We start from the raw sequence: 27,501 nt of genomic DNA on the forward strand, positions 1-27,501 counted from the left end.
TCATGGCTAGGTGGAAGCCAAACCCTGTGGCCTGGTGTCCAGAACAGGCTCTAAACCCTTCCAGCAGAGAGAGCTCCTCTCCCCACTCACACTGTGGTGTCCAGGCATGTGGACAACTCCAGCAGGGTCCTGGGCAAAATCACAAACTCACTTTGCTGCTAAACAAAACAGACACAACACCTGTGTGAAACAGGGCACAGCTCTAAGTTTGCACAGCAGTTTCAGCTCAACAGTGTCTCTCAAGAAGGAATCCACCCTCTAGAACATTCCACCAACCCATCAGAATATACCATCAATCTAAGTATTTTTCAGCTTATAGCTTAAAACTTCCCTCCTTGCACAATCCCTGATCTGAGTTACCCCAGAGAGCAGAGTGAAACATGAGGCAGGGCAGGAGCAGCCCTTTTAGGAATCAGCATCTTCTCTTTTGTGCTGTCTCCAGGTTCTGGCACCTCCTCACCAGCCCTTCAGAATCTCCACATTTCCCGGTAACTCTCCTGAAGTCCATTTCCTGTGATCCTGCAGATCTCAAAATTAGAGGTTTGCATCTGTAAATTGAGACTTTTTTCCACCTACTCTTCCAGGAAAAAAAGCTCAGTGAAGGCTTCTGGAACCTCCAGCAAACTTAGCTGATTTTGCCTCCTCAGAACCAGGCTTATGAGCTGAAAAACCCAGTTCACACCTCTGCTTCCAGAGAGAGCAAGCAGCTCACAGGCCTGGGTGCAAGGGAACTCACCACTTCTGCTGGCAGAGGCAAAAAAGATTCCTTCCTTAAAATTGCCTCCACTTTCAGAAGTGCTGCTCATGCCATATTCCTCCTCTTGACAACCCTTGTGAATTATTGACTGGTGTGTATTCTGTACACATCTTGTAAAAATAACAGAACTTCTGCTTTGAACTGTCTCTGGAGTTTGATGAGATTCCTGTGACTTCAGGACAGGAATAGGATGCTGAAACCTTTCCCATCCTGCAATGGGAAACCAGAGAAGTAACTGGGGATCTCAATGTCTGTACCTGTAACACCAGGGACATATTTTGAACCAGTAAAAGTTAGAAGGCAAAGTAAAACCAACCACAGCAAGTACATTTCAAATTGTCCTCTCGAGGCTGTCAGCCAGAACTCAACCATTTAAACCCAACTTATGTTTTTTAGACAAATGTTCTCTCATTTTCCATCAACAGAATTTTTTTAAGAACACAAAGAAAGCAAAAGTGCTGAAGAATATTTATTTTACTGTATCATGACATAAATCTCATTAACACTGTGCTTTGTTTAAATATTAAAATTATCCCCAAGTACATTAGTCAAGTAAGGGTTTGTATACCATAGGTGCTGGTGCTTTGGAATTCCAGATGTAGTAATCAGAAGAAATCAATTCCCGGGCTAAAGGGAAAAAACAGGCAAGAAAAATAAGCATTACAGGGTGCCTCACAATCAGACATTCCTTCATCCAAGTTAAGTGACTACTAATCCATCCTTAACAGTTTACAGAAAAGGTATAATGGCCTCTTTAAACTGTAAGACTCTTACTATTATTTGAAAATCGTTTCTGATAATGAGACATTTAAAGTCTCAGCTTCAATTACCTTTACTAATGTATCAGTCATGAGCTTAAAATTCAAACAGAGGTTAAGTCAAAAGCAGGTGGATGGCTTGGATTTTGTTCAATGAATATAAATGGCACACTCAATATAAAACATGAAAATGCTGCTTTTTCTGTGTTACAGTTTAGGGCTGAGTGTGACCTGTCACAAAATTAACAGTGCAGACCATGCTTTTCAAAAGGCATTTACAGAGTTCTGCTACCATGACTGGCAGAAGTTGCAACAGAGAGACAGCTACAAATAAAAATGCTTCTCTTAGACAGAGCTGCTCAGGTTTACTGAGTGCTTTCTGTGTGCCATTTAGGGTAGTTTTGGTGTAGGTTTGGCAGTGCTCATGTGTTAACAAAAAGCAGATTTGGGTTCTGCTTCACACATTCTGTGTAGAGCCACATCCACCTAGAGGTGCTGGTGTGGTGACACTGACAGCAGCAGTGTCACCTTGCATGCAGGAGCTGAGTTCTGTACCTGGGTACTGCCAACTCACCCCAAATGTCTCTGATAAAGGTGTCCTAAAGAAGGGGCCAGATTAGGGAGGATCATTCCCTGTGTCCTCCAAAAAAGTTCTGCCATTACGGATAGCATAGGAACCAGTACATAGCAGAGGGGAGAGAGCCCCAGAGAGAGGCTGACTTTGTAAGAGCTCTCATTTCAAAGGGAGAGGACTGTCCCTACTCCAGAGATGCTTTAAACATCTCCAAAAAACCCAACTCAAAAGCAGAGAACAGAAGTCCAACTTTAGTTATGTAATTTTAGTCATTGTTACCCAGTTCATAACTTCAATTTTAGCAACTCACATGCAGTAATTTTGGGCTTCCCTGGAACAAAGATCTGAACAGAATGCTGGTCTACGTAACATCCAGTAAGTGTAAAGTCTGGGATCCTAAAATACAGCTAAAAAAGAGAGGGAAAACACAATCAGATGCACATTGTCACCCTTGCTGTGCAAATCCTGGCAATCTGTGTCATATGCTCTGTGTGTGCAAGGGTACTCCAAAGTGACAGGATGTCAGATCCTCTAGGCAGGAAAACAAAAATCCATGCTGAGAATGTGAGATTTTAAATCAATGTATCTTCAATTGAAGACAATAAAAATTGGCTACTAAGGCCTCTTTTCCCAGAGCCCGTGACTTACTTTGACATAAGCAGTGTTCCCAGTGCACACATAATCAGTCGGGTGCTCTTTGCCCGCGGTGCCAAAAGACAGAGTTCCAGTCAATGAAACCTCCAAAGATTTGGGGAATTTCTGTCCTAAAGGCAGAGACAGCATCCATTAGATGTCCCACAGCTGTGCCCAGGCTGCAGAGAAGGGGCTGGGGATGGAAGGGCAGTCACAGGGGGGAGGTCCTTACCAATGACCCAAACCAGGAGGCTCTTCTCCCGGGCCAAATCCAGCTGGCCATAACTAACTTTGTACTCTAACTGAGCAATGGGGCCCCTGCATGGGAGAGAGGAGAAATGAAACCACTGCAATTACTATCATTCAGCATTTGTAAATGTCTGCTTTGTTACAGAAAGCCAGGAAATGCTGACAGACATTATTTATGTGCATACAGACCAATCACACCTATCTGAGCACACTGCTAATTTATGAGAAGAAATTACAGAGCAGGAGGAAATCACTGTGCTCTCAGCCCAGTAATCATAAAGGAGCTGTTGATGTTTTAGTTCACTGATAGGGTTTTACTACACTATGATCAGCATCAGCAACTTTGTATCAATCCATCTTTGAATTTTCATGATAATTAGGTGGCAGCACGGTCGTGGCAGCTGTCAGAGAGGCTTAGATGAAAACTATCGTTTTAATTTGAAATAACTATATTTTTGATAAGCTGATCTGCAGCTAGGATTAGCAGTCTTAAAGAACAGGTAAACCTGGGCTGGAAGTGATCTCCAGCTTAATCCACCTGGGGGATTGTGGCAGTGTTTCATGTGAGAAGATACCACAGGAAAACAGGATGAGCAACTAAGAAGTGTTTGGAATATCACCAAATATTCTGGTATAATTCTGTATTCCACCTCATTTCACCAAGGTTGGTGTTCACTGGTAGCACCCTGAGGGAGCATAACCTGTTATATTGACTCCTGACAAGTTCACTTTAGGAAGATAACAAAGAAATTGAAGAAATTTATTTAGGCTTTCTTTATTCTTACCTGTTGAAGAAAGGTATACGAGCTTCACAGTACTCAAAAGAATTCTTTATGCTTTCATGGAGCTTTAAATTAACTGTTATTTTTATCTGTGACCCCTCTTCAAAGAGCTGATAACATCCCAAAATTGGTGGAACAGGAACCTGGAAAAAACTATATTCATTCTCAAGATATATTAACACCATCACCACAAGATCAGTTATATACTGTGTTCTTTGATAAAGTACTTTAAAAAAGACCCCAAACATTAATTAGTGACTGTGCTAAACTCTTCAGGCTGCTTGTGGTAACAGAGACTTGGGGGCATGCACTTGACATTTCCCTGGCTATCATTTCCCTACTTCAAACATTTACGTGGCTGATTTAAAGTAAGAGCAGCATTGCCAACCAAAGATATCAATAACTCCTGAAGGTGAGTCAGACAACTCAAGTCCTTAAGTGCCTTCCACGCAGTATATTACATAAAAACCATTTTATATAATGTTCTGTTTTCGATATTGGACTCAAACTCACTCCAGCATGCCCATGTGGGCTGATGCCCACACAGGTGTTTTCATTTCTGTTTGAACACTAACAGAAATGTTAGTTAGGAGTGTGCTGTTACCTGGGAAGTGTAGTAACACAGGTCAAAGGAATCTGAAGGAGGAATGAAAGGGAATTTGTAGGGTCCATTGTAGACAGAATCATGCAGGGGCTCAGCACTGGTGGACAGGAGCATGGCAGGGTCCACGGAGGTCACACAGTGATGGACCACGATGTCCTGGAGCGGGGGCGCGTTCGTCGGCAGCGTCAGGCTGAGGGTGACGTGTGGTGCAGATCCCTCGATGTCACACTTGGCAAAGGAAGTCAAGACATTATTCTAAAATACCTCAATTGAGTCAAGACATTATTCTAAAATACCTCAATTGAGTCACAACATATTCAAAGATAAACCACATTTTTAGCATTAAAAAGAAATCAAATCCCTACCAATTTTCAGTTGGCTTTGATCATTAATACTAACCACCAGTACTAAGACATCGGCCTCACACACTTACTGACAATTTAATTAATTAGGTTGTTTTCACAACATCCACTTAATGGATTCCAGCATGTTCTGAATGGCCTCTGTGGTCTCATGCCAGCTCTGTCACAGCAGAGTGTCCCTTGTCTCATCCCCAGCAGGCAACAATCACACCTGGGCTTTCTTCTTGCATAAGAACATCCAGCCACCCTGCAAAATGACCTGGGAATTGTCCCTCTGAGAGCAGGAAGCTGCTCACCCACACAATCCCTACCAGCATGGCAGGTGGGAAATGACCCAGCCTTTGGAAGTGCAGCATTTAGGTTGGCCTCCTTTGGAGATGAGATTCCCACTGCATGCAAATAATTAAATTCCCACTTTATTAGCAGGTCTCTCTTCTTGTAAAACATTGGCAGTTCCAAATACAGTGTGCCAAGATAATATTGTGTGCTTCCTAAGCATAATTCAAAACAAAGAATGAATGACAGTACAAATTATAGTTACAAATTTTAATATCTTTCATAATTATTATGGATGCATTGAGTAAATAGCCCCAAATTTGTAATATTAAACAATCAGATATTTTAATTTTAAAGAATGTCCAGGGAAGCCCATCCTTGGAAGTGTCCAAGGCCTGGTTGGACAGGGTTTGGAGCAACCTGGTCTAGTGGAAGGTGTCCCTGCCTGTGGCAGGGGGTTGGAATGAGATGATCTTTAAGGTACCTTCCAACCCAAACCATTCTGGGATGCTACAATGAAAACCACTGTCACATACAAACCATCCAGAATAATTATACAACCAGTTTCTTTCACCAGGTTCTTTATCAACTGTTCCTATGTCATGAAACACCAGCATCTGTGGGATCAAAATGTTGTTGTAGTAGAATAAGGAAGGACAGAAGATTAAACTTTCATTTGGCAGGAAATATAATTAAAAATGCTCATGTAAAGACACTTGTAGAAGACATTTAGACATCTCAGCCTGGTTATACTTTGTCTAATTTAGGCATTTCAGTGGTTCATTTAAAGTAAGGGCAGTGTGGCCAAGCAAAGGTACCAGTAACTCCTGAATGTGACTCAGACAACAAAAATCAGAAAAATTTTCAACTCAATACATCATTTTACATCTAATGAGTATTTGCTTTGCACATCAAACACTCTCACCTTGCAGTTCACAGCTCCGTAAACTTGCCACGTGTCCACCACATCCCTCTGGTCATACTGCATACACTTGACCTTCTCAGTGATGCAGACATTGACCTGGGGTTTGCCCTTGTAGGTGCTGGATCTCCAGGCCGGCTGCTCCTTATCCACAGGCATCTCCTGGATGTCCTCGAAGGAGCTGTTCAGGCTGCGGATGTTGGTGTTCAGGGGGGTGCCCAGGGGACAGGCCTGGATCAGCAGAGTTCGCAGCTGCCCCACCTTGGTGCTCAGCTCAGCCTCGTTTTTCCAGCTGGGAGAGACGTAGTCCATGATACCCAGCAAGAGAGCCAGTCCCTGGGAGAGCCCGCTGACGGTGAGCAGGGGCGGCCGTGGCTCCAGGCCCCCCTCCACCAGCGGCACACAGGCGTAGATGAGGCCGCTCTTGTGGAAGGCCAGCACGGGCCAGAGCTCGCCCGCGGTGGTGGACACGGAATGCACGCAGGAGTGGTTGATCCTGGTGCAGGTGTCCCGCTGCTCCACGAAAAGGTGCTCATCCACCAGCCTCAGCTCCAAGAGCAGGGCCTTGAGGAAGGCGCTGTCCGAGGGGATGGGGACGTGCGTGGAGCCGTTGAAAGTCTCAGCGCGCAGCTCCACCGTGGGGTAGCGCCTGCAGGGAGGGAATTGGAGTGGCTGTTGGAACCCAGGGCACAGGGAATATTCCTCTGTCTGCTTTGAGAGGTCCTGACTCCCAGAGAAGCACTGCTTCTCAGTGCCACGTGCTGTTGGAACCCAGGGCACAGGGAATATTCCTCTGTCTGCTTTGAGGGGTCCTGACTCCCAGAGAAGCACTGCCTTTAACCTTTGCCCATGGAGAGGGCTTCCAAGACTTCAGGATAGATTAGAGTCTACCAGAGTGTGAGATAGGTAATAGAGAATAGTGTAGTTTGTCACAGAGTGAGAAATTTAGGTTTTGGGGTTTTTTAGTATGGAAGGAGATAGGAAGCAAGATGGAGGATTTCAGGCGTTGTCTTGGGATGCTTCTTCTTCATCTACTCCATTTTCTGCAGTGTTGGTGGCACAGGATGATTGGGTGAGGAAAGCCACAGTGCAGAGGTTATGTGGACAGACAAGGGATGAGTTATTGGTAGAAAGGTGGAAATAAAGTACATTTTAGTAGTTAACTGGATGGAACAACTTTAAAAGACCTTGAAATTGTACATCTGTAGCCATTTTGCAGTGCTTTCCTGTGCACTAAGTCTGGTGTAGACAGTGTGCCAGAAATGTTGATAAGATAACAATAAACAACAAGATGAATACTGAAAAAGTCCTGTGCATCTCTCAATCCTGGCACAGAACTGTCACAGGAGGGTTTCCCCCATCAGGGGAGCCCCCTGTGGGACCAAGGAGAGGGGCAAAACCCATAAGGTGCCTTTGTGCCACCCAAAATATCATCCCAAACCAGAGCTTCCAGGGGCAGAACCACCCAAGCCCTCTTCTGGCTGCAGAAGCATTATCAAAATCTTGGGATGACTGATATTGGGTTTCTCTTTATTGTTCAAACAACTCCTCAAAACCTTCTGGGCCTAAAAATAACCTCGTGTACATGGAAGCTTGCAGCAACTTGATAGAAGCAGTGGTGGGATCAGAACATAAATCACTGTCAATAAAACCATTCCATGAGTAGTTAGGATTCTTTCTAGCAAGTCCAAACTTTGAGTAAGTACATTACATGAGTAAATACCTATTTTTTAAAATAAAATGTGAATCTGTCCATCTATGCTGGCTGTCCCACAGAACAGGATTTTTGTATGACACTAAGGAATGACTCCCACCAGTGCAGAACTTCAAAATATTTTTAAGAGGTGAGATCACACTGAAGACAAGTTCTCAGATATTTAAGAAAATGTATGTTCTATGTAATAAAATGCAAATACAACAGCTTTTTGCCTAGATAGAGTATACTAGAGCTACAGCTTTGCTGCTATAACAATAATAATAATTCCACACAGCACATGTGTGCAATATATACATGCAATATATATGACTTAAAGCTTTTATGACTTTTTCATCATTTCATTTTATCAAGTATTTCAGATGTAATGATAATGTCACAGACAGAGGTTTTGTACAATTTGGAATTGCTATGTTGTACCAATACATATATTTAATTTCAAATTTTCTAGAGATAATATTTGAGGAATATCATATTAACTGTTTAAAACTCTGTCTGGGATTTTTTTGTCCTGCAGCAGTATTGTTTTTTAAAGGGGAGTAGGATTAATTTCTTTTCAAGGTAACCTAAATCATCCATCAAGAGGAACTGAGGAGTTGTCTTTTAATAAATAGCTGAGAAAAGAAAAAAGTATTACTTCCATGAATGCACTGGTTTTGCACTGGTTTGGAACTGCAGACTCTCCTGAGTGTCTCTTGCATGAAGTTTGCTGACAGTCAGGCTTTCCTACATTCTGTTTTGTGGATTCCCTCAGTAGTTATCCACAGACCCTCAGAGTGCCCCTCACAGGTCACACACACAAAATTAAATCACTTTATGGATCATCTTGTAGCAGATGTTCTCAGATGTTTGTTTGCACTCAGAGCCATGCTTGTACGCCAACATGGGAGAAAAAAAAATGCACAGATATATAAAGGCCCTCATGTGGTGTCCTTTTTTTACATCTTTTTAAGGACACATTGACAGCCTGCTTCCTAAATTGCCATGGAACTTGCAACCCCAGCAGTGTGGGACTTTGTTATATCTATGACCTCCATCTGCAGCACTTCCCTCCTGCTCCTGAGCACTTCCATGGATCTTATCCTGTGGCCTCTAAGTCCCACCTACATCTTCTCTTAAATGAGTAGCTGGAGGCAGCTACACTTCCTCAGGCTTATTTTCAGTGACTGTGCTTTCTTTTTTTTTTTTTTTTTTTTTTTGATTCCTAATCAGGCATCAAGGGCTCTTGAGGTTGTTTTAATTTTTTTTGGTAAGGGAAAAGCAAACATAGAGCAAAGCCAGAGCTACAAAACTCGTAAACAGGATACAGATGAGAGCAAAACACCTCCCTGTGGTCTCACATTTTACCCTGAAGAGCAAAGAAACAAAGAGGGTTTACAGCTCTAAAATTTATGAGGCTTTGCAGAGCCAGGGTGTTGATAAGAAGTTATGTGTAACCTTGGTGAGCAGCTCTTATTTTTGGCCAACATTTCCAAAACATGGGAAGAGGAGATATTTCAGTCTGGTTTTGTCTTAGTCAAGTCTCAGTCTCTCTGCTCCATTTGCTGAAGCTGTCCCCATACAACAGCAGCCTCCTCCTGCCACTGAATTTTACCAGCTGAGTCATTAGATCATTAGTTAGCCCTTCAGATCCCAGTTTTCCAGTATTCCCTTCTAGAAAGTGATGCAAACTTTAAAAAAAAAGAGATGAAAGTTTCCAGGGATGAATGAGCTTCGGTGACTCAAGAGCGAGACCATCCTTGTTGCCTGAATTAAGTTATGATCAGCTCAAAAAAAAAAAAAGGGGGGGTGGGGTGGGGAATGAACGCTTTGATGTCCCTGATGTCTTCCCTGAGGTCAAAGATCAGGGCTCACGTATCTCCAGCTGAGTGCCTAAGTCCTGAAACCAACAGTTTCCATGTGATCCGGGCATTCTTTATATTGTCTGCGTGCTTTGTTGAATTTAAGGTCAGTTAGGAGGATAAACTTGGGGCTTCCACAGCCCTATTATTTCCTCTGGGAACTTGAAAGATCTAAGTCTGGAAATCACTTGAAGCATCAAGGATAGTTTGCCCTTTTCAAAGGAGTGCTACTCCTTGTCTCTGGCGCTCACTGTGTGACAAGTCACTTCAGACACTGCTGTCACCAGCCCCCCCTGCTCCCTGGTGATTACACTCTCTGAGGTTTTGGGGACAAGGCTTTCTCTTTATCTGTGTTTGTAGAGGGGAGGCCTCATCTCTAGTCCTGTAGGTAATACAAGGACCATAATACTAATCCTAAAACAATCAGAGGAGTGTCCAATGGAGAGATCTGTCTGCACCTGAAGATGGAAGATAGTCTACTTACACTTTTCTTAGTTGTTTTTTCTTTTACTCCTAGGTTCTCTCTTTGGTTTTACTGAATTCAGACTAGGACTGTAGGTCACTTTATCCACGTCTTTGTTTTTTTTCCCCACAAACTTTCCCTAGTCCCATTTATTTTTCTTCTCATTGTCTGGATTTCTCTGAAGTCACAGAAGAAAAAAAAAGGGTAACAAATCTTACCAGCCCAACAAAAGTAACCTGCCTAGCCCAAAGTCTTCCTTTATACCTGCAAGAATTCGGAATAAAAACTGTTCCTTTGGAGGACTCTTTAGTGTTCAATAGCTTAAAAGTCCTCCAATAACTTAAAAAAAAGTATTTATATGCAAAAAATTAATATCAAATGGAAAGCTGAATTTCTGTCTGAAAATACTCTATTTTATGTACAGCTACAGAACAACATGAAGAGAATATAAGTAAAATACAAGCAATAATATATGCTTTCTATTTTGCCCATTATGTTAATCTGACAGTATTTCACAATCACTGCCTTGTCCTTCACCATGTCAGGAAGGAGAAGAGCCGGGCAAAAAGTTTACAGTGACAAAAAAGAAAGAGGAACAGAGCAAGGAAACTCACGTGCAAAATGCAGAAGCTGTGAAAAAGCTGCCATATTTAGTTAAGAGCACACTACGTGACCCTGATTCTGAACTTTGGAAAATCGGAGTCAGAAACGCACAGCATCCAGCGGCGCTGGGACAAGACGAGGGATTTCTTCAGTATCAGATGGTTTTGGTGTTTTTGCATCCACCCCACAGGGCAGCAGTGTCCCCCAGAGCACCCCAGAGCAGCAGGATTTCCTCCAGGGCTTCCAGACCCCCAGAGCACCCGAACCCCCCCAGAACACCAGGATTTTCTTCAGGGTATCCAGACCCCCCCAGAGCATCTGGGCCCCCTCAGGAACATCCGCGTCCCCTGAGGGCAGCCGCTCTCCGCAGGGCGCCCGGTTCCCTTCACAGCACCCGGACCCCCAAGAGCATCCGCTGCCCACAAGAGCACCCGGTCCCTCCAGAGCACTCGGGTCCCTTCTAGATCACCGGGACTCCCCAGGGCACCCAGCCCGACCCTCGGACCTGCCCAGCCCGCTGTGCCCGCGCCCCTCCCCGGTACCGTCGCTACCTGGAGAAGAGCACGGCGCCGCCGGCCGCGGGGTCGTGCCTGAGGAGCCACAACGCCCGTAGGGCCATGCCAACGGTGCCAACAGTGGCGGTGATGCCGCCGGTGCCGATGGCGGCCGGGGAGGAGCCGCGGCCGCGCCGTGACCGCCCGGCGCAGCCCCATTTCCGGCGGGCGGAGGCGGCGCCGCGGCCGCCGCTGCTGCTGCCGGGGCGGGGGACACAATGGGCGGCAGCGGCGGGGCGGCGGCGGCGGCGAAGGGGCGCTGAGGGGCCGCCGCCCTCCTTCCCTCCCTCCCTGCGGCCATGGCCACCACGGCCGAGCTCTTCGAGGTGGGTGCGGGCCCCGCGGGCTGGGCGGCGCTGGCCGGGCCGGCTGGGCTGGCTGAGGGGATGCGGCGGCCTCTCGCTGGGGAAGGGCGGGCGGTGTGTGGGGCTGGGGAAGCGGCGGAGCCCCGGTGCCGCTCCGCGGGGTGCGGTGCCCGCCTTGCCCCGCTGCAGGGCCTCCCTCCTGGCCGGCTCCCGGGTGCTGGCAGCGGGCGGGGGACAGGGCCACGCCAGGCCCGGCCCTGCGCTCCTTCTGCCGAAGGCACCCCCTCGTCTGACCCCGGCGCGGTGCTGTCAGTGGGGCTGGGGTGGAATAAAGAAATGACTTTGCTCTCCCTTTACCCGCGGTGGAAGCGGGGCACGGAAGGAGAATGGCTCAGCCAAGGCCACGCAGGAGCAGGGCAGGAATAGCAGGCGTCTGTCAGATTCTTTCCGTGGAATTACAGAATGCCCGAAGTTGGAAGAGACCTACGAGGATCATCTCCCTCCTGAAGGGACCCTGCAAGAAAGATGGAGAGGGGACTTTTTACAGGAATATGTAGTGACAGGACAGGGGGAATGGCTTCTAACTGAAAGAGAGCAGGTTTAGGTTAGATATTAGGAAGAATGATATCACCCTCTCGACTGTGAGGGTGGTGAGGCCCTGGCACAGTGAAGCTGTGGCTGTCCCATCCCTGACAGTGCCCAAGGCCAGGTTGGATGGGGCTTGGAGCAGCCTGGGATAGTGGAACGTGTCCCTATCCATGGCAGGGGGTTGGAACGAGATGGTCTTTGAGGTCTCCTCCATCCCAAACCCTTTTGTGATTCTGTGGCTTCAGCTTCTGGCCTGGACCATGAGCTCTCATAATGTGACCTGTGATAAACAGAAAGTGTGTGGTGTCCCCACTTCCTCTTCACAGGGACATGGTGACATCCCCAGGTGTGCTGTATTTGCTCTCCAAGTCACTCAAGAGCTGGTTGCTCTTCTGGTGGGTTGTCACTGGGACTCGCTTTGCCCAGCCTTCAGGAAAGAGTCTTCCTGTTTCTCTGGAAGATCCTGTATCTGGGGTTTATGTAAATGCATTGTGTGCATTTGAATTTATGAATCATTGTGATGGCACATGAGTGTTATGACTCACATCTTTTGGTTTGCATAGCTTTAAAAAATAGCAGGACTAAAATACTGTGTTCCTGTAGTTGAATGCCAGGTTTTGTACCCTCCCTGCACCATTCTAGGAGCCCCTTGATTTCTGAACATGATGACAGTGCCATTCTGTTCTTTGTGGGGTGTTGAGTGTGAGGTAATTTGGATATGGAAAGAAAACTGTGTGCTTTGGCTGCTTTTGGAAATTTGGATATGGAAAGAAAACTGTGTGTTTTCACAACTTTCTCCATTTTGCAATACCAATAAAGATGAAATTGCAAATTAGGTGAGACTATTGCCTGAAGTTTGGGGTTAGAAATTATGGTTTTCCAGCATGGAATCCAGTATTTCTGTCTCTCCTGCTTTCACTTCTCTTTCACTCCAAAGGCAAGAGAGTTTTTGTTAATGTCCACTAATTTAATGTTGCCTACTTGGTCAGTTTGAAATTTCTGCCTTCTATAAGAACGTAAAAATGTGCTTGTTATGGGAGTAACCCTTAGCTGTCTGCTGAGGTTGGAATTTGATTACCATATTTTCATGAGTGTGTGTTTTAAGTAAATTTCAGTACAGATATGGGAAATTGTGTAGCAGGATCTGTGCTGAAAATGTGCACAACATGGACTGAATTCTCCCTCATATAACTTAAAGCATAATTTAGCAGTGGATACTTCTGAACTGGTTTTTAATCTGGCTGTGTCCAGTGTAGTTTCATTTGTAAACACCAGATCAAACCAGGTTATGACCCACTTCAGGCAATCTCCTATTAAATCAGGAGTATTGGCTGAATGGATGGGATCACGTTAATTCATCTGGAGCCAGAGGGAAGTTCAAAGCTGAAGAAATTGACTGTTGGGGCTCATCTGATAACAGGCAAAGGACTTGCAAATGACATTTGTAATAGCTGATTTTCAGCAATTTCTGCAGAACAGGATAGGAGACTTAAAATAGGAGCTAGGCTGTCAGCTATGAGTAAGCCTGTTATCAAGATAGCATTTAAAACAGCAAATGTGTATGGAAGGTACAAACTAAAGTAAAAACTTTTGGATCTGCAGTGGAACCTGGAAAATCATGTCTTAGAAAGACACTGTTGAACTTCATTTATTCCATATAAATCAAGCAGATTATTTTTAGCATACCCTCTATGGAAAATTGGAAGAAAAACCTAATTTTATTTCTCTGTTGATCAATATCCTGCACATAATATCCACTGCAGTTAATAGTTCTTAAATAATATAGAACAGTGTTTATATGATTAAAAAACTGAAGGACAGGTCTCCTGTGTAAGTGTTCTTGGAAGAGCAGGTATTTTCCAGGAAGGGAGCTGCAGGTGGTCTGTGTACAGGTGCACACAAGGAATATTTAGAGGTGTATAGAGGCATAATGGGTGGAGAAAGATTGGCATTATAATATTTTTTGGGCTTCTGAGGCATCTAAATCAGATTTCCTTAGGAGAAGAGGCTTGCAGAAAAACTTTGTAAATGTTTTACAAAAATGAAAAAATATTCGAAGTCATTATGTGTATGTAGGTGAATTATCTTTTAGAAGGGAGAAATGGAAAAAATGTTATCTGCACACACAGAGTATCAGTAAGTCCTTTATTCAGGGTTCTTCCATACTTGGCTTTAGTATCCTTGTAACCAGAGTGGTGCCTCAGCTGAATTACAGGATCTTCAGAGGAAAAAATGTGGATTTTCATATCAGGGAGGAATCCTGCAAGGAGCCCTGAGGTAATTGGGAAGCTGGAGGTCTCCCCTGAAGGGAATGGTACTGCACTGAATGACTCATTTCACCTATAATTAAATTACAAAAGTGTTCCAAACTTTGAGATACCAAGATGGCATAAGGAGGGAATTTACACTTGACATGAAAACATGGCATTGTGGCTTTTGATGGAAAGGATTCTTGTGAAGGAAACTTCACGTTGTGGATCAGGAAGGACTTGGTTAAAGAGATGAGTGACTTGTGGGGAAATTGTTTTTATATGGTATCAAGCAGTTATTTTTGAAGTTTAGCCAAGGAGGCTGAGCACAGCACAGTTACTTGAGTCAGTCTGTGCAGGAGGAGTTGCTGAGTGATAAAATTTCTGCCATGTCTGTCAGGATTCAGCGTGTAACAAAGTATATTTAAAAACCTTTTATCTTCCTGGTTAGAGGCTGGGCCTGACTGGTTAGGGCATAATTTGTTTCTGAGGTGGATGGGGATAATTTGTTTCTGAGGAGACAGACCTTGAACAGGCAATATTTGCTTTTCAACCCTTGGTTTTACTTTCAAAACTAACTCTGTCATGCTGTTTTTCCTCTCCTTATTCCTTGTGACAAAGTTTCAGACATATTGATACAGTAACCAATGTAATACCCGTTGAGATTTGTTTATTTTTTACTATTTTCATTTTTTTTCAACCAAGTTTTACCAAAAGCAGTGGTGGCATATTCAGTTGTTTCATCAAATGCTCCTATTAGCCAGAGCCACTCCCAGCTATGTTTTGACTTGTTTCACACTTTTAGAACTGTTGCTGCTCATAATTCAAAAGCTTTCTATAAAATCCTGGTGATTGTGAGAATTCTTTTCTTACTGGTCTCAGAACTGCTGATGTTAGCATCTAATCATTGCTGCTGAAGTGATAAATATTATTTTTATTAATTGGATTGTGTTTAGAGTAATTTAGTATTAACTATGTGATGAAATGTTTGAGCTGATGTAAGTATTAGGCCAGCTAAAATTGAAGGTCTTGGGTTTATAAATGAGGCCTCTGCCTTCAGAAAATGTTGCAAGGTGGAGAAATGATCTTAGCTCTTTACCCTTGAGTGGTGTTTTTATGGAAGAACCAGCAAATATTATGGAAGAAACTTGTGTAACCTTGAGTTTTAGTATCACTCATACCCTGTTTTTTCTACTTGTGGAAATCAAATTTATCCTCTGTTTTTATGCCTTTTTTCCTCATTTTTATCTGCTCTGTTTCTGCAGTTGCACTTGGTTTGCATCCAGTGGCATCTCATGCTGGGTTTTTTGGTCAGTTCTGTGTGTGATGCCATGGTGTGACAGAGTTGAACAATTGTAAAAACCCTTATTTTGCCACATAATTTTTGTAGGCAGATGAATTCTCTGATGTGTTTTGCTGATGGCTGGCTCAGGATGGTGTAACCTCTCAAATCAGCTGCAGGGCTCACTTTGGAATGAGAAGCCACAAACTCAGCTGCAAATAATGTCATTTAGAGCCAGCTCTTCACAGACCTGCAGCACATTGTTTGCAAGCAGTCTGATAATATCTAAACTTGATGTTCCAACTCATCATATTAAAAGCTGTGTTCTCAACAATAAATATGTAAGCCCAAGAGGTGATGGAGTAATTGCCAACACTGTACTTTTGATTATAGTAAAGCTTCTAAACACTTTCAAAATGAGGTGTGAGCACCTGCTGAAGGAACAGCCTGCTGTGGCACATTGTAAAGGGTTTTTCTTCTGTGGCCAGGAGCCTTTTGTGGCAGATGAATACATTGAACGACTGGCATGGAGAACACCTGGGGGAGGTTCCAGAGGTGGAGAAGCTTTCGATCCCAAAAGGTAAAAAATCAAATTGCACAATGGTCAAAGTGGATGTATCTCTGATTGTACTGTTTTATTCCATATATATTCAAGATATTTATTCCACACAAGCCCATGTGTAGTGGTGCTGTGTGTCCAAGGATGTTTTCTTGTGGGAGAATTGCTAACAATTGTGATTATGAGCCAATTATTCAGAACTAATTATTCAGTAACAAGTAGGGAAAGTCACTTTCTGATTGAGACCTTTTGAAAGAAGGAAAATTGATATTGTTTGTGCTTGTCAGACAGTTGCTGGATTCAGCATATTATGAAGCTTCACTGCCATGATAGTTAAGCCAATTTAATGAGTTTCTTACTTTAGTTTCCTGAGCTGCCTTGTTTTAAGACACATTAGTTTGTAAATAAAAGGCACAAAAAGGTAGAACAGCAAGAGAGGCAGCTCTAGGGATGAGATCTCATGATAAACTAATCTGATTTACTAAAATGTCAGCAAATTAACCTGACACAGTCAAAGGACATTTCTTCTGGAGCACTCTGCCTCTTTGGAGGCATCTGAGAAGAAAAAGGATATTGTTGAATTTCTAGCAAAATGCTGAACTCTTGACATTCAGTCTGAGGCCTGTATCCTGTGCAGAGCTTTAGGTGTGATTGAAGCAGGAAGAAATGCACAACTTTGTTTTCTGGAGCTCTTTCTCTGTGCTTGTGCCCAGTATATACATTAGGGTAGTTCATGATTTGCACAAATTCCTACTCAGTTTAACAGATTTTCTGTATTTCTGTTGGTTTGCTTGTGTGAACTTCTGGGAGGCCCTTCCATATTTTTCAGGACAAGCAGACAAACCTGCAACAATAAATATTTTTCTTGTGGCATCTTCTAGTACTGGGCAGGGAGCCAAAATTAATATTGGAAAAGAAACATCTTTTAGTGTCTATTTTTTTTTTCTTTTCTGTTTTCTGCTAGAAAGAATATTGGAGTCTTTATTTCTCTTCTGAAAACCTGAGCAGCAGCTGCCTCTTCTTCTTTCCTTTCTCAATATATTGAGCAGTGCTGCTGAATAAGTGCATAGTTGACACAAAACCTGTTTAAAAAACAAACCCCAGCCTGCATCAGTTTGTTAAAATTAATAGAGACTGCCTGAATTTCTCTAGGCTTTTGTTAGAAAGAATGCTTTGTGTCACTGTTGTTTAAATTTGATTTTCAATATACTTCTGTAAACTTAGATGTGTTCCTTGTGGCTTTCTGTGAAATCTGCTGCAATGTGCAGATTGCTCTTGGGCTTCTGGCAAGCAGGGAGTGAAGGAGAGGAGTCACCAACATCTGCCTCAGTCCAGTTTTCTTTAAGAAGTTGTGCCCTCAAGTAACTGACTGGGCTACAAGGCTCTTCTGACATTAAACCTGGACAGCAGAGTTCTGAAATGTTTCAGATGTTTTTAGTTCTTAGCATGAGTTTTATGGCTGTGGAGGATCTGGGAGTAATCCATTCCTTGACCAGTGACTGGCATATTTAGAAAAGTAAGAGCAGAAAATATGACAGAAATGGGACAGAATGAACAAAAACAGGAATGAGAGAGAGAGAGATGTTGAGAATAGAATGAAAAGAACAGAGGGAATTCAAGAATGCATTCAGATGATTGGGAGGAGTAAAATGTGAGCCTGAAAGAAAGGTTAATGATGGGAAAGGGCAGAAAAACCCTCTAAAATGGGTATAGGAAGAAGTGAAGTCAGTCAGAACAACATTATGAAATTATGGCTGTATCAGTTACTTGTTAATAATTACTCATTGTAATGCTGATTGCCAACTTTACAGAAACATGTAGAGTAGAGAATATTTTTATGTTGTATCCCTTACACTGAAGGGTTGTAGTGGCCTCAGGTTTCTTTTTCCATATGAGACTTATTTAGGGAAGATGGGGATGTGGGGATTTCTTATCTGTGATAGAGCCACGTTCTTGAGGGATTGATATTTTGGTGTTCCTCTCTCCTTTGCACACAGTTTTTATGTTGTCATAGGGTGGTACACAACCAGGGTTATGTAGTTTAAAACAAAATTTTAGATACAGAATTTTTCTAAAATATTTAATGTTATACATAAAAATATTGTTATTTTCTAAAATATTTAAATATAAAAATTTAAATTAATTTATTTAATTTTTTTTACTTAAATTTATTTATTTATTTACTTATTTATTTATTTTAAGTCTTCAGTCTAGAAACATTTCTAAGTTGGACGTGGTTAGATCAGCCTTGTATGCAAGTTGCTTTTTGTTTTTTGAGGTGTTTTAAACTCTTCAGAAGACATTGTCTTTCAAACTAAAGTCTGTTTTCCTGTATTTTATTCTAAATCAGATTATTGGAAGAATTTGTAAATCATATCCAAGAATTACAGGTAATGGATGAAAGGATTCAGAGGAAGGTGGAGAAACTAGAACAACAGTGCCAGAAGGAAGCAAAGGAATTTGCCAAGAAAGTACAAGAGCTGCAGAAAAGCAACCAGGTAAATCCAGAGGGTAGAGTCAGTGGGAAGCTGTGCAAGTTTTCAAAGCATCCTGTGCTCCTTTAACTTTTCTTGGTACAGGGTGTTGCTGTTTGAGATAAGAGTAAAGAGGGTTTGGTGGCAATTTCTCCTGTCAAAGGAAGCTCATCTGCATGTTCCATTCAGGAGTGTTAGCAATGCTGAAAGTGGGCAGTCTTCACAATCATTTCAAGAAAAACTCTAAGATTTATTTGGGTTGTGTGTAATTAACTAATTAGCAGTTCTGAGATGCAGCACCTACATTCCCTGGGCTTCTTCCTGAAGGAACTCTTGTGTTTCCTGAAGTAGATGAAATGGAAATCATGAGTTTAGTGTCTGTGTTCTCCAGGTTGCCTTCCAACATTTCCAAGAACTGGATGAGCACATCAGCTATGTAGCAACTAAGGTCTGTCACCTTGGCGACCAGCTGGAGGGGGTAAACACGCCACGGCAACGGGCTGTGGAGGCTCAGAAGCTGATGAAATACTTTAATGAGTTTCTGGATGGAGAGCTGAAGTCTGATGTTTTTACAAACTCTGAAAAGGTAAGAGCTGTCAGCGGGATGAAAGCAGTTCAAAGCAATAAGCGGGACTGCCCTAATTACAAGCTGCTACCATGACTTACCATGGTCAGACTTCAAACCACTGAGTGACTGACTTGTTAAAGTTTCATTGTTCTGAAATGTAAATTAACAACACTGGGCTGCAGATTGCTGATAAAGCATTTGTATTCAGCGATGCTTAATGTGGCAATGTTGGCATTTTTCATTTTATGAAATTATCGGAGATTTGGGAAACGCTGGGAGGGCAACTTTGGAGTGCAATACAATATCTGCCTGTTTCCTTTGAACCCCTTGCCTCAGATCCATCCTGTAAAGCAGAACGTTTCTGAATGCAACTTCTTTGTGCAACTTTGCTCTGTTGGGTCAGTCCACTGGCCTTGGATACCTTTTTGTCACAGCATGCCGTTGGGCTTTGTGTAGTCCTGTGGTTATGTCTCCACCCTTGGAATTTAGAGGAACCAGGCAGGAAAACTTCAAAGAAATGTTCAAGCATTTTGTTTTTCTTGTGCTTCAAGACAATGTTCATGAAGCAAATATAATCTGAGTGGTGTGACAAACAGAAATAAACTGAAGGAAAAGAATCCAGCTCTAAGCAAAAGGACACATTGGATTTCTCAATGCAGTTTAAATGAAGTTGTTGCTTTGGGTTTGTTCGGGTTTTTTGGATGTATCCTGAAGAATCTTCCTTCCCTCCTTAAATTCTGTGCAGTGCTATGGTTGTAGTCAGGAAAAAAATGATAATATGTGGAAACAGCAAACACTTGATTTGCACATTCAGCAAAAAAAAATGTGCTTGAAATGCAGCTCATGGAAGGCCTGAGAACAGGTTAATAGTCACCCCCTCCCCACTGAGCTGGAGGTGTCTCTCAGGGAAATGAAAAGCTAATCATTTTATATAGTTGTATTCCCAAGGAGTCACTTGCACAGTGCCTTTTGATTCATGGTCTGTGGATATATGGTAATTACTAGTTGATAGCTTGCCCTAATTCAAGAGAGCAGAGGAAAAACTTCCCTGATTTCCAAGGGAAACAGAAAGGTTTCAGCATAAGGGAAGTTCTTCTATAGACAGCCTTTCCCAGAGCTGCATAAATTCTTTCCTTTCCTTTTTCCTAAGGAGTAATAAAACATACATTTTAAAAGTATTTAATGGCAGCATGATGAATAACAAAACATAAGTTAGAGAATTGTTTGAGCCTCAAGAGGCTCAAAGAATTCAACTTTCACTTTATTTGTAAATTAAAGTCTCATGATACATCCTGTTGGAAAACCAGAAAAATTTGGTAGATAAATAGGGTGAACCTGGAAATTTGTAAACAAATGAATCTCTGCACACCCCAAAGAATAATAAGATACTCATCAAATCTGGAGGAAGACAATGTAAAGGCCTGAAGTCTTGGGCCAGTCTGGAGGGGAAGGGTGTGGGAACACAAACAAGAATTTCTGGATACAAGTTATCTTACTGGGGCTAATTTCAGCCAGGTGGATTCTTGAACTTTTCCCCCCTGTTTTAAACAATAACTTGAAGAAGTGGTTTGTGAAAGAGCCTGCCCAGACAGGAGCTGTTACATCTTAATGCATCTTTGTACTAAAAATACTTCTAAAGTGTGAGATAGTAACAAACATTCTTAAATATGAAGCCTTAGTGCTTTGTCAGTATCTTATGATCTTCAAACTGATGAGGGTTTTAGATAATGTTTTAGAGGATGTTATGATTTTTTATGCTCTGCCAGCCCTCACAAGTGTAGACTTTTCTTTGAGACATTGAGGGGATACTGTGAAAGGAGAGGCACAAAAAAGAATATAGTAGTTACCTTCTAATTGATACTTTTCTCAATAGTGTCTGTTCTTAAAATCTGTTGGATTCCTTTCTTTCCCTACACTCTGTTTGTTGCTTCCCACTTTCTCCCAGCCATACTGAGCAATTGCTGCCTTACCTCTGTGAAGGTTTTCCTTGCTGGCTTCTCCCTTTCTGTGCATTGTGTCTTCACCCTCTGAATCCTTAGAATTTCCCTTGTGCTGCTTGGTAACCAATTTTTCTGCTGTACTGAAGATATTTGAAGTGAGCAAATCACTCCAACACAATTAAACTATCAAAATGATCAGCTGCTCACTTGTTTATTATTTAATAACATTGTCCTGCTTAATATATTTACTTTTACTCTTATGTCCATTTCTCTGTTTATGTTCTGTACTTAATAATATTTCATTTTGCCTTTTCACTTGTGCATGTTTTGTGTTAAAATTCTCCCTTGCCATTATTTCTCCATGATTTTTCCGTTGTTTTTTCCCAGGTACATTACAGCCCTTACAAAATCGATATTTATTTTGGTTTTAATGGTTTACAGAAGCCTAATTCAATTAAAAATTAAAGATGTCCGGGTTTAAGCAGAAACTGTGGAGAATTGATTTGTCATGGCTTCTCTTGTGCATAGAAGAAGTCCTGAGTTCAATAAAATCTAAGTTAGTTAACAGCTATTGTGTGAAGAGGAAAGAAAGAAAATGTTGTGTTTGTGGGATTTCTTGGTTGGTTTTTTTTTTGTTTGTTTTGATTTTGCAGCTTTGGTGAATAACTGCTAATATATGGACAATTGTATAGATCCCAGTTGTTAGGTATTAATGTTGCTGCAAGCTAATAGAAATAACTGCTCTTTCATTGGATTTATTTGAGGAGTGTAGCAGCTTCTGCCTTAAGAGGCTATTGTAAGCTGACAGTTCAAAACATAAGCTGCTCTTAGTAGTCAGAATGGATACACTTTGAGTGCCCCTATTTTTGCTGAACAACCAGCCCTGGTGTGATCCCTCTGCTCTCTATTCTTACCTGTGTGTCTGCTTCTATTCTTGAAAAGTTTTAATCCAGCCTCTTCTAAGTGGTGGCAGAATAGGATTTCATTACTTCCTTCCCTCTCACTTCAGTTCCCTGGATCATCACTAATTGGAAGAACAAGATAAACTGCAAATTCTGCATGTTCTCCATTGTGCCAGCTTATAAAGCTTTTAGTCATCAAATAATTCAGGTTGCAAAAGACCTCTGAGACCCTTGAGCCCAACCTTTCCTCCAGCACTGCCAAGGCCACCACTAATCCGTGTCCCCAGGTGCCACATCCACATGGCTTTTAAATCCCTCAGGGATGGGCACTCCACCACTGCCTTGGGCAGCTGTGCCAGTGACTGCCCCTTCCATGAAGAATTTTTTCCTAACCTGAATCTAAACCTCCCATGGGGCGACTTGAGTCTGTTTCCTCTTGTCCTGTCCCTTGTTCTCTGGGAGCAGAGCCAAATCCCCCTGGCTGTCCCCTGGAGTTTTGGAGTGAGAAAGTCCCTCCTGAGCCCCCTTTTCTCCAGGCTGAGACCCCCCAGCTCCCTCAACTGCTCCTCATCAGATGTGCTCCACTTGTGTCAGCTTTGGCCCAGTCAGCACTGCTTAAATCCACTCAAGTTCAGTTGCAACCAGCTGCCTTCCCCACACTTTGAAATTTGGGTTTTCCATCGTTTTATTCAGCCTAACAAAGCAGACACTAAGCGCTGCTTAGATGCACTTCCTGTGCTGACTGACAGTGGAAGAGTAGTGGATAAAAGGTTCTGCTGCCCAGAGCAGAGCACAGATTGGCATGCTGTGTTACCTCTTTATTAACTTTTGTATTCATGCAGCTCTTCCTATTTTGTAGCTCTGTAATTACCTGACTTCCATCTTGATTTTTGCTTTGGACCTCAGAGTTTATAATTTCTAATATATCTTACATTTATCTTTCTTTGGGAGAATGCTCTGCTTCATTCCCTTTTTTCCCTTTCTCCCCTCTCCATGCCAAGCATGGTCATGGCTTCTTTTTGGTGTGAGCTGTTTGTCCAGACAGCTCACACACCTCCACAGACATCCCCAATGGGAACATGTAATGTGACTTTTCATCATATTTTGACCTATATTACTTTATGTTAAAGAAAAATACCTTAAGCATCTTAAAAGTACATATGGGAACTTGGAGGGGTTGATCTCTTCCACGGGTATGTCAACTCAACCAGCTTTAGAGATAGGAACTTTGTGCATGAAAATTGGACAGTGCAGGGGGAGGAAAGGAGCAGCCCAAAATCAGACCTTCTTTAATGACTCTGTCATGTTTTCTTCTCACCAGATTAAAGAGGCAGCTGATATTATTCAGAAACTGCATTTGATTGCACAGGAACTGCCTTTTGACAGGTAAAAATCTATCTGAACATCTTTTTAAGAAAGCAAATCTTCGCACAGCTATGATTTTTCTGATGCTTCCCTTGTCTCCCCTTTTGGTGCTGTGCTTAGGGATTCATGGAGCTTTTGAGCTGGATTGTGTGCTTATTTCTCTCTCCTCTATTCTCAAATTTGTGTTCACGCACTCATGTTGTAGGATCATCTTTACATACACATCCTAAACTGCTTAACAGACTTTTAATGGGATAATTTTGCTTTGCTGACTTAATGCTAGATTTGAATTAGATGCTTGTAGGTTTTTAGGGATATAAATCAGGGAACTTTTCTGTCGTCTTTGTGCTGCATGTTTTCATTTTTAAGCAGAGTGCCTGCTGTTCATGATCCAGGATGCCTGTGATTTCTCATGTGATGTGGATTTGAATTTAATCATGCTATTTTTTTGTTGTTGTTAACAGGTTTTCTGAAGTGAAATCAAAGATAGCAAGTAAGTTATCTATCTAGTTCAATCCATATTGCTGTATTTGAATTGTTAAAGATGATTAAAGAAGTAAGCAATATGTCAGTATTACAGTTTTTGCCTGATTTACGTAGCCTGATGGGTTTTTGTTGTTATCCCCTTTTCTCTCCAGGTAAGTACCACGATTTAGAGTGCCAGTTAATTCAAGAGTTTACCAGTGCTCAGCGCAGAGGAGAAATCTCCAGGATGAGAGAAGTAGCAGCAGTTTTGCTTCACTTTAAGGTAAAAGCTGAGGGGCTTAATTTAAATATGTGAATAAAACCGACCCAGGGTACAATAAGTGCCTGTTTTGAGTGAAGGTATTTGTGTGGGCAAACCTTCATGTCAGATAATGTGTCACTTCAGGACTGAGGTGTTCAATCTGAAATCAAGTGCAGGGGAATAAAGGAGACAGATGAGGGGGATTGGGGGCAGCATCAGTGGGGAACTTTCTAAGATAATCTCTTCTTGCATGGGTGTGACCTGACTTTCATGCTTGAGAAAAAATGTTGAAACTTGAGGTATCCATGTACAGTGGTGGTAAGTGGAGTTATGTTGGATATGTAAGAAAAAGAGGTTTGGAAAAGTCTGTGCTTTGAATTAATTCTGTTTGGTTTTTTTTTTTTTAATTAACTTTTCCACAAGCTTTGTATTTCTTTGGTTTTGTTTAGTACTGAAAACATGAACACCCTGCTCTAACACTAAGTTGTTTTGCTCCTTCCACAGGGCTATTCCCACTGTGTTGATGTGTACATAAAACAGTGTCAAGAGGTAATGCAGTTTGTTTTACATCATTTCTTTATTTACATTACATTATTGATTTATGTTGTCCTATAGGTTGTTGGAAATACATTCTAAAATGTGCTTCTCAATCCCTAGGGTGCATTCCTGAGGAATGATGTCTTTGAAGATGCAGCCATTCTCTGCCAGAGAGTGAATAAGCAAGTTGGAGAAATCTTTAGCAATCCAGAGACAGTGCTAGCCAAACTCATTCAAAATATATTTGAAGTTAAACTTCAGGTATTTTAACTTTTAACATGTTGAAGTTCATTGAGGAACCTCTTAATAAAAAAATATTTTATCTAGTAATAGCAATTAATGAGAATTTACAGTATTTGTGATCTTTGTATAAGGGTATAGAATCAACTCATTGTAATAATTAGGACAGATAATCAAGCCCATATCAAATAAATCTCCTTGTGCTCTGAATCCAGGGTGACTGCAAATACTCAAACTCAATATGTAAAATTATTAGGGAATTGCTGTGTTCATTGGGTAATTCATGAGATGTCATACACAAGTTTGATTACTTCTCTATGCCCCCTACCAAGAATATGTCAGGAACAGAACTTCCACATTTCATATCTTTAATTTGCTCATTCTTGGATTTGGATGTTGTGTGTGAGGTTATCACTGAGTAAGTGAAAATCATTTATGTTGTGAGTACTGTCTTGCAGCTAATGCAGTATTTATGAAAATCTAGAATAATTGAAAATACTAAGTTTTTCATCCTGCAAATACACCCACTTAAGTTCTTAAAGTCAACAGCATGACTTTCCTTGCAAAAATCAATTTCCCTGTAGATGTTGTTCTCATAGTGTAGAGATTGAGCTTGTGTTTCAACCCCAGTTTTGTGTGTCAATTTTGAATTAGTATTTTATGCTAAATTATATTTTTGTCCAAATATTCAATGATAAGAAGGTTCTAAGCTTGTATCTGCTTTGTGTATGTATTATGATAAGCAAATATGCAACCATCTCCTTTGCCTTGTGAACTGCAGAAATGCTCTGAGGCCTCTGGTGCTTTGGATTCTTAAAGAGAGGGGATTTTGTGTTAGTTGGTCAGACATATTTTCAAAGCCATCTGTCTTTTGTCTTTGCTTCACACATTACTGTTTTGTATTATTAAATAATTTTCTTCTACAAGTGTGTTTAACCCCCTCTGTGGCTAATGCAGGAAGTGTAAATTAGAGATGTAAAACCGAGGAAAGATGAATTTCCTTTAAGTAAGATCTACACTTTGCAGGAAATTCTATATAATCTAGGAAGTAGTGAGAATGACCTGTGGTTGTCAGTTGATCTTCTAACAGATGTACCAAATTTTGCAGAGTTATGTGAAGGACCAGCTGGAAGAACACAGGAAATCAGATGCAGAACAGTATCTTAAAAACCTCTATGATCTATATACAAGGTATGTATATATCAATGATGAAATTATTGGATTGAAGCTATTGGAAGATAAACAGATCTATTGTCAAGAAAAAGAAGCCAAAAATGTAAACTTCTCATAAAAGCTGTAAATTTTTTATGTCTATTAACCTTTACAATGATGGGTTTCCTAAGGAAAATTTAAAATGGCCATTATTATTTTCAATGGGTATTATTGTGATCTTCAAGAGTAATTTTAAAACTGTGCAAAAGCCAGTCCTCCCCATCTCACTGGCAACTTGATTGCAGTGGTGCTGTGTGTAATTAAACATGAATTATGTGAAATTCTTTACTTAAATGTGAAACTGCTCCAAGTCTTAATCACCATCTGGGTTCTGTTGTGCTGTGTACTTTACAAACGTGTAATGCTGTAATTCATCCACATTCAACCTTTTCCTCCCCTTCCCTTCTTTGTTTCTTTTGCATAAAGAACCACTAATCTGTCAAGCAAATTGATGGAATTTAACTTGGGTACTGATAAGCAGACTTTCTTGTCTAAGCTTATCAAGGCCATTTTCATTTCCTACTTGGAGAATTACATTGAGGTGGAAATTGGCTATTTGAAAAGTAGGAGTGCAATGATTCTGCAGCGCTATTATGATTCCAAAAACCACCAGAAGAGGTCCATTGGCACTGGAGGGTAAGTTCCTTTTGGGAAGTTTGATAATTTTGAAGTGGAAGGGAGGTGGTGAGGGGAGAAAGGCTGTATTTGCCATGTCAGATGCACAGTGATGAGCTGCCAAAGACCTACAGCTTTTTATAATTTGCTTTCACTTTATGTTCTGCTCAAAAGTGTGTTGCTCTCAGTACATGTGAAATGTACTCAGTGCATGGTATTTGTACATACTGGAAATGAAAAATACCAGTTAAACCTATGTTTCAACTTAGGATCCAGATCCACAAAAGGACTGAAGCAAAACTAAGGTACCTAAAGCATGTATATGTGTGTATCTAAAAGCATACATTTTTTTTCACCTGCCCAGGTCTTGTGGTCCCCTCCCAAGACCTAGGAAGGGGAAAAGACCCATAGCAATGTCAGTGAGAAAGCTCTTAGTGAGCCCAGAAGATGCAATGGACTTAGAGAAAGGTAAAACAAGACTTCATTATCCTCAGGGTAGAAAAAGTAATGAAGGAGTAGTGAGAGGTGGGATAGGAAGTATTGAAACTCGTGTGAAGCAGAGTGCTAAGGCTACTGCACCTTTCAAAGAGCTGCTGGGTTCAGGAATGAGGAATTACATGGAAAAAGCAGCAGTGAAGTAATTTAAAAAAAGCAAAGATGAAAATTTAATTTTCTTGGGGAAAATTAAATTTATTGTGGTGCGTAACTGTATGGGTTGTTTTATGCATGGAAATGTGTCGAAGCATGCTTGACTAAATAAAGAACTGCTGAGATAATGGATGAGGATGAGAGGATTTGTGGGTGTGGATGAGATAGGAAGCTCTCATTAGTGTTTGGAAAGTGCAG

At 41.7% G+C, this 27,501-nt stretch overlaps 2 protein-coding genes across 2 annotated transcripts in view; one reads left to right on the forward strand and one right to left on the reverse strand.

Annotated features, from left to right (window-relative positions):
- Positions 1-1,213: 1,213 nt before the first annotated feature.
- AP5M1 (adaptor related protein complex 5 subunit mu 1) lies at positions 1,214-11,241 on the reverse strand. The gene is made up of 8 exons (XM_059850573.1): positions 11,090-11,241; positions 5,921-6,566; positions 4,358-4,585; positions 3,757-3,896; positions 2,955-3,040; positions 2,738-2,853; positions 2,400-2,496; positions 1,214-1,384 (listed from the first exon to the last, which is right to left on the reverse strand). The coding sequence occupies exons 1-8, from the start codon at positions 11,155-11,157 to the stop codon at positions 1,302-1,304; spliced, it is 1,464 nt and encodes a 487-aa protein (XP_059706556.1). The 5' UTR covers positions 11,158-11,241; the 3' UTR covers positions 1,214-1,301.
- A 16-nt stretch (positions 11,242-11,257) lies between these two features.
- Positions 11,258-27,501, forward strand: part of EXOC5 (exocyst complex component 5) — a 28,256-nt gene continuing 12,012 nt past the window's right edge. Inside the window, exons 1-11 of the mRNA XM_059850571.1 lie at positions 11,258-11,418; positions 16,005-16,096; positions 18,426-18,573; positions 18,941-19,135; positions 23,281-23,345; positions 23,789-23,817; positions 23,963-24,072; positions 24,556-24,600; positions 24,709-24,849; positions 25,937-26,019; positions 26,467-26,676. Of these exons, the coding sequence (XP_059706554.1) occupies positions 11,392-11,418; positions 16,005-16,096; positions 18,426-18,573; positions 18,941-19,135; positions 23,281-23,345; positions 23,789-23,817; positions 23,963-24,072; positions 24,556-24,600; positions 24,709-24,849; positions 25,937-26,019; positions 26,467-26,676 (1,145 nt within the window). The 5' untranslated portion in view covers positions 11,258-11,391. The remainder of the gene's footprint in view (positions 11,419-16,004; positions 16,097-18,425; positions 18,574-18,940; positions 19,136-23,280; positions 23,346-23,788; positions 23,818-23,962; positions 24,073-24,555; positions 24,601-24,708; positions 24,850-25,936; positions 26,020-26,466; positions 26,677-27,501) is intronic.

The sequence above is a fragment of the Haemorhous mexicanus genome, chromosome 6, assembly GCF_027477595.1.
Source record: "Haemorhous mexicanus isolate bHaeMex1 chromosome 6, bHaeMex1.pri, whole genome shotgun sequence".
Taxonomy (NCBI): Eukaryota; Metazoa; Chordata; class Aves; order Passeriformes; family Fringillidae; genus Haemorhous; species Haemorhous mexicanus.

Coding starts and splice junctions, on each gene's coding strand:
- AP5M1 (XM_059850573.1), bottom strand. CDS start 11,157: ATGGCCCTACGGGCGTTGTGGCTCCTCAGGCACGACCCCGCGGCCGGC. Junction 3,041..3,756: donor CGTATACCTTTCTTCAACAG/GTAAGAATAAAG, acceptor TCTCCCATGCAG/GGGCCCCATTGCTCAGTTAG. Junction 2,854..2,954: donor CCTCCTGGTTTGGGTCATTG/GTAAGGACCTCC, acceptor CTCTGCCTTTAG/GACAGAAATTCCCCAAATCT.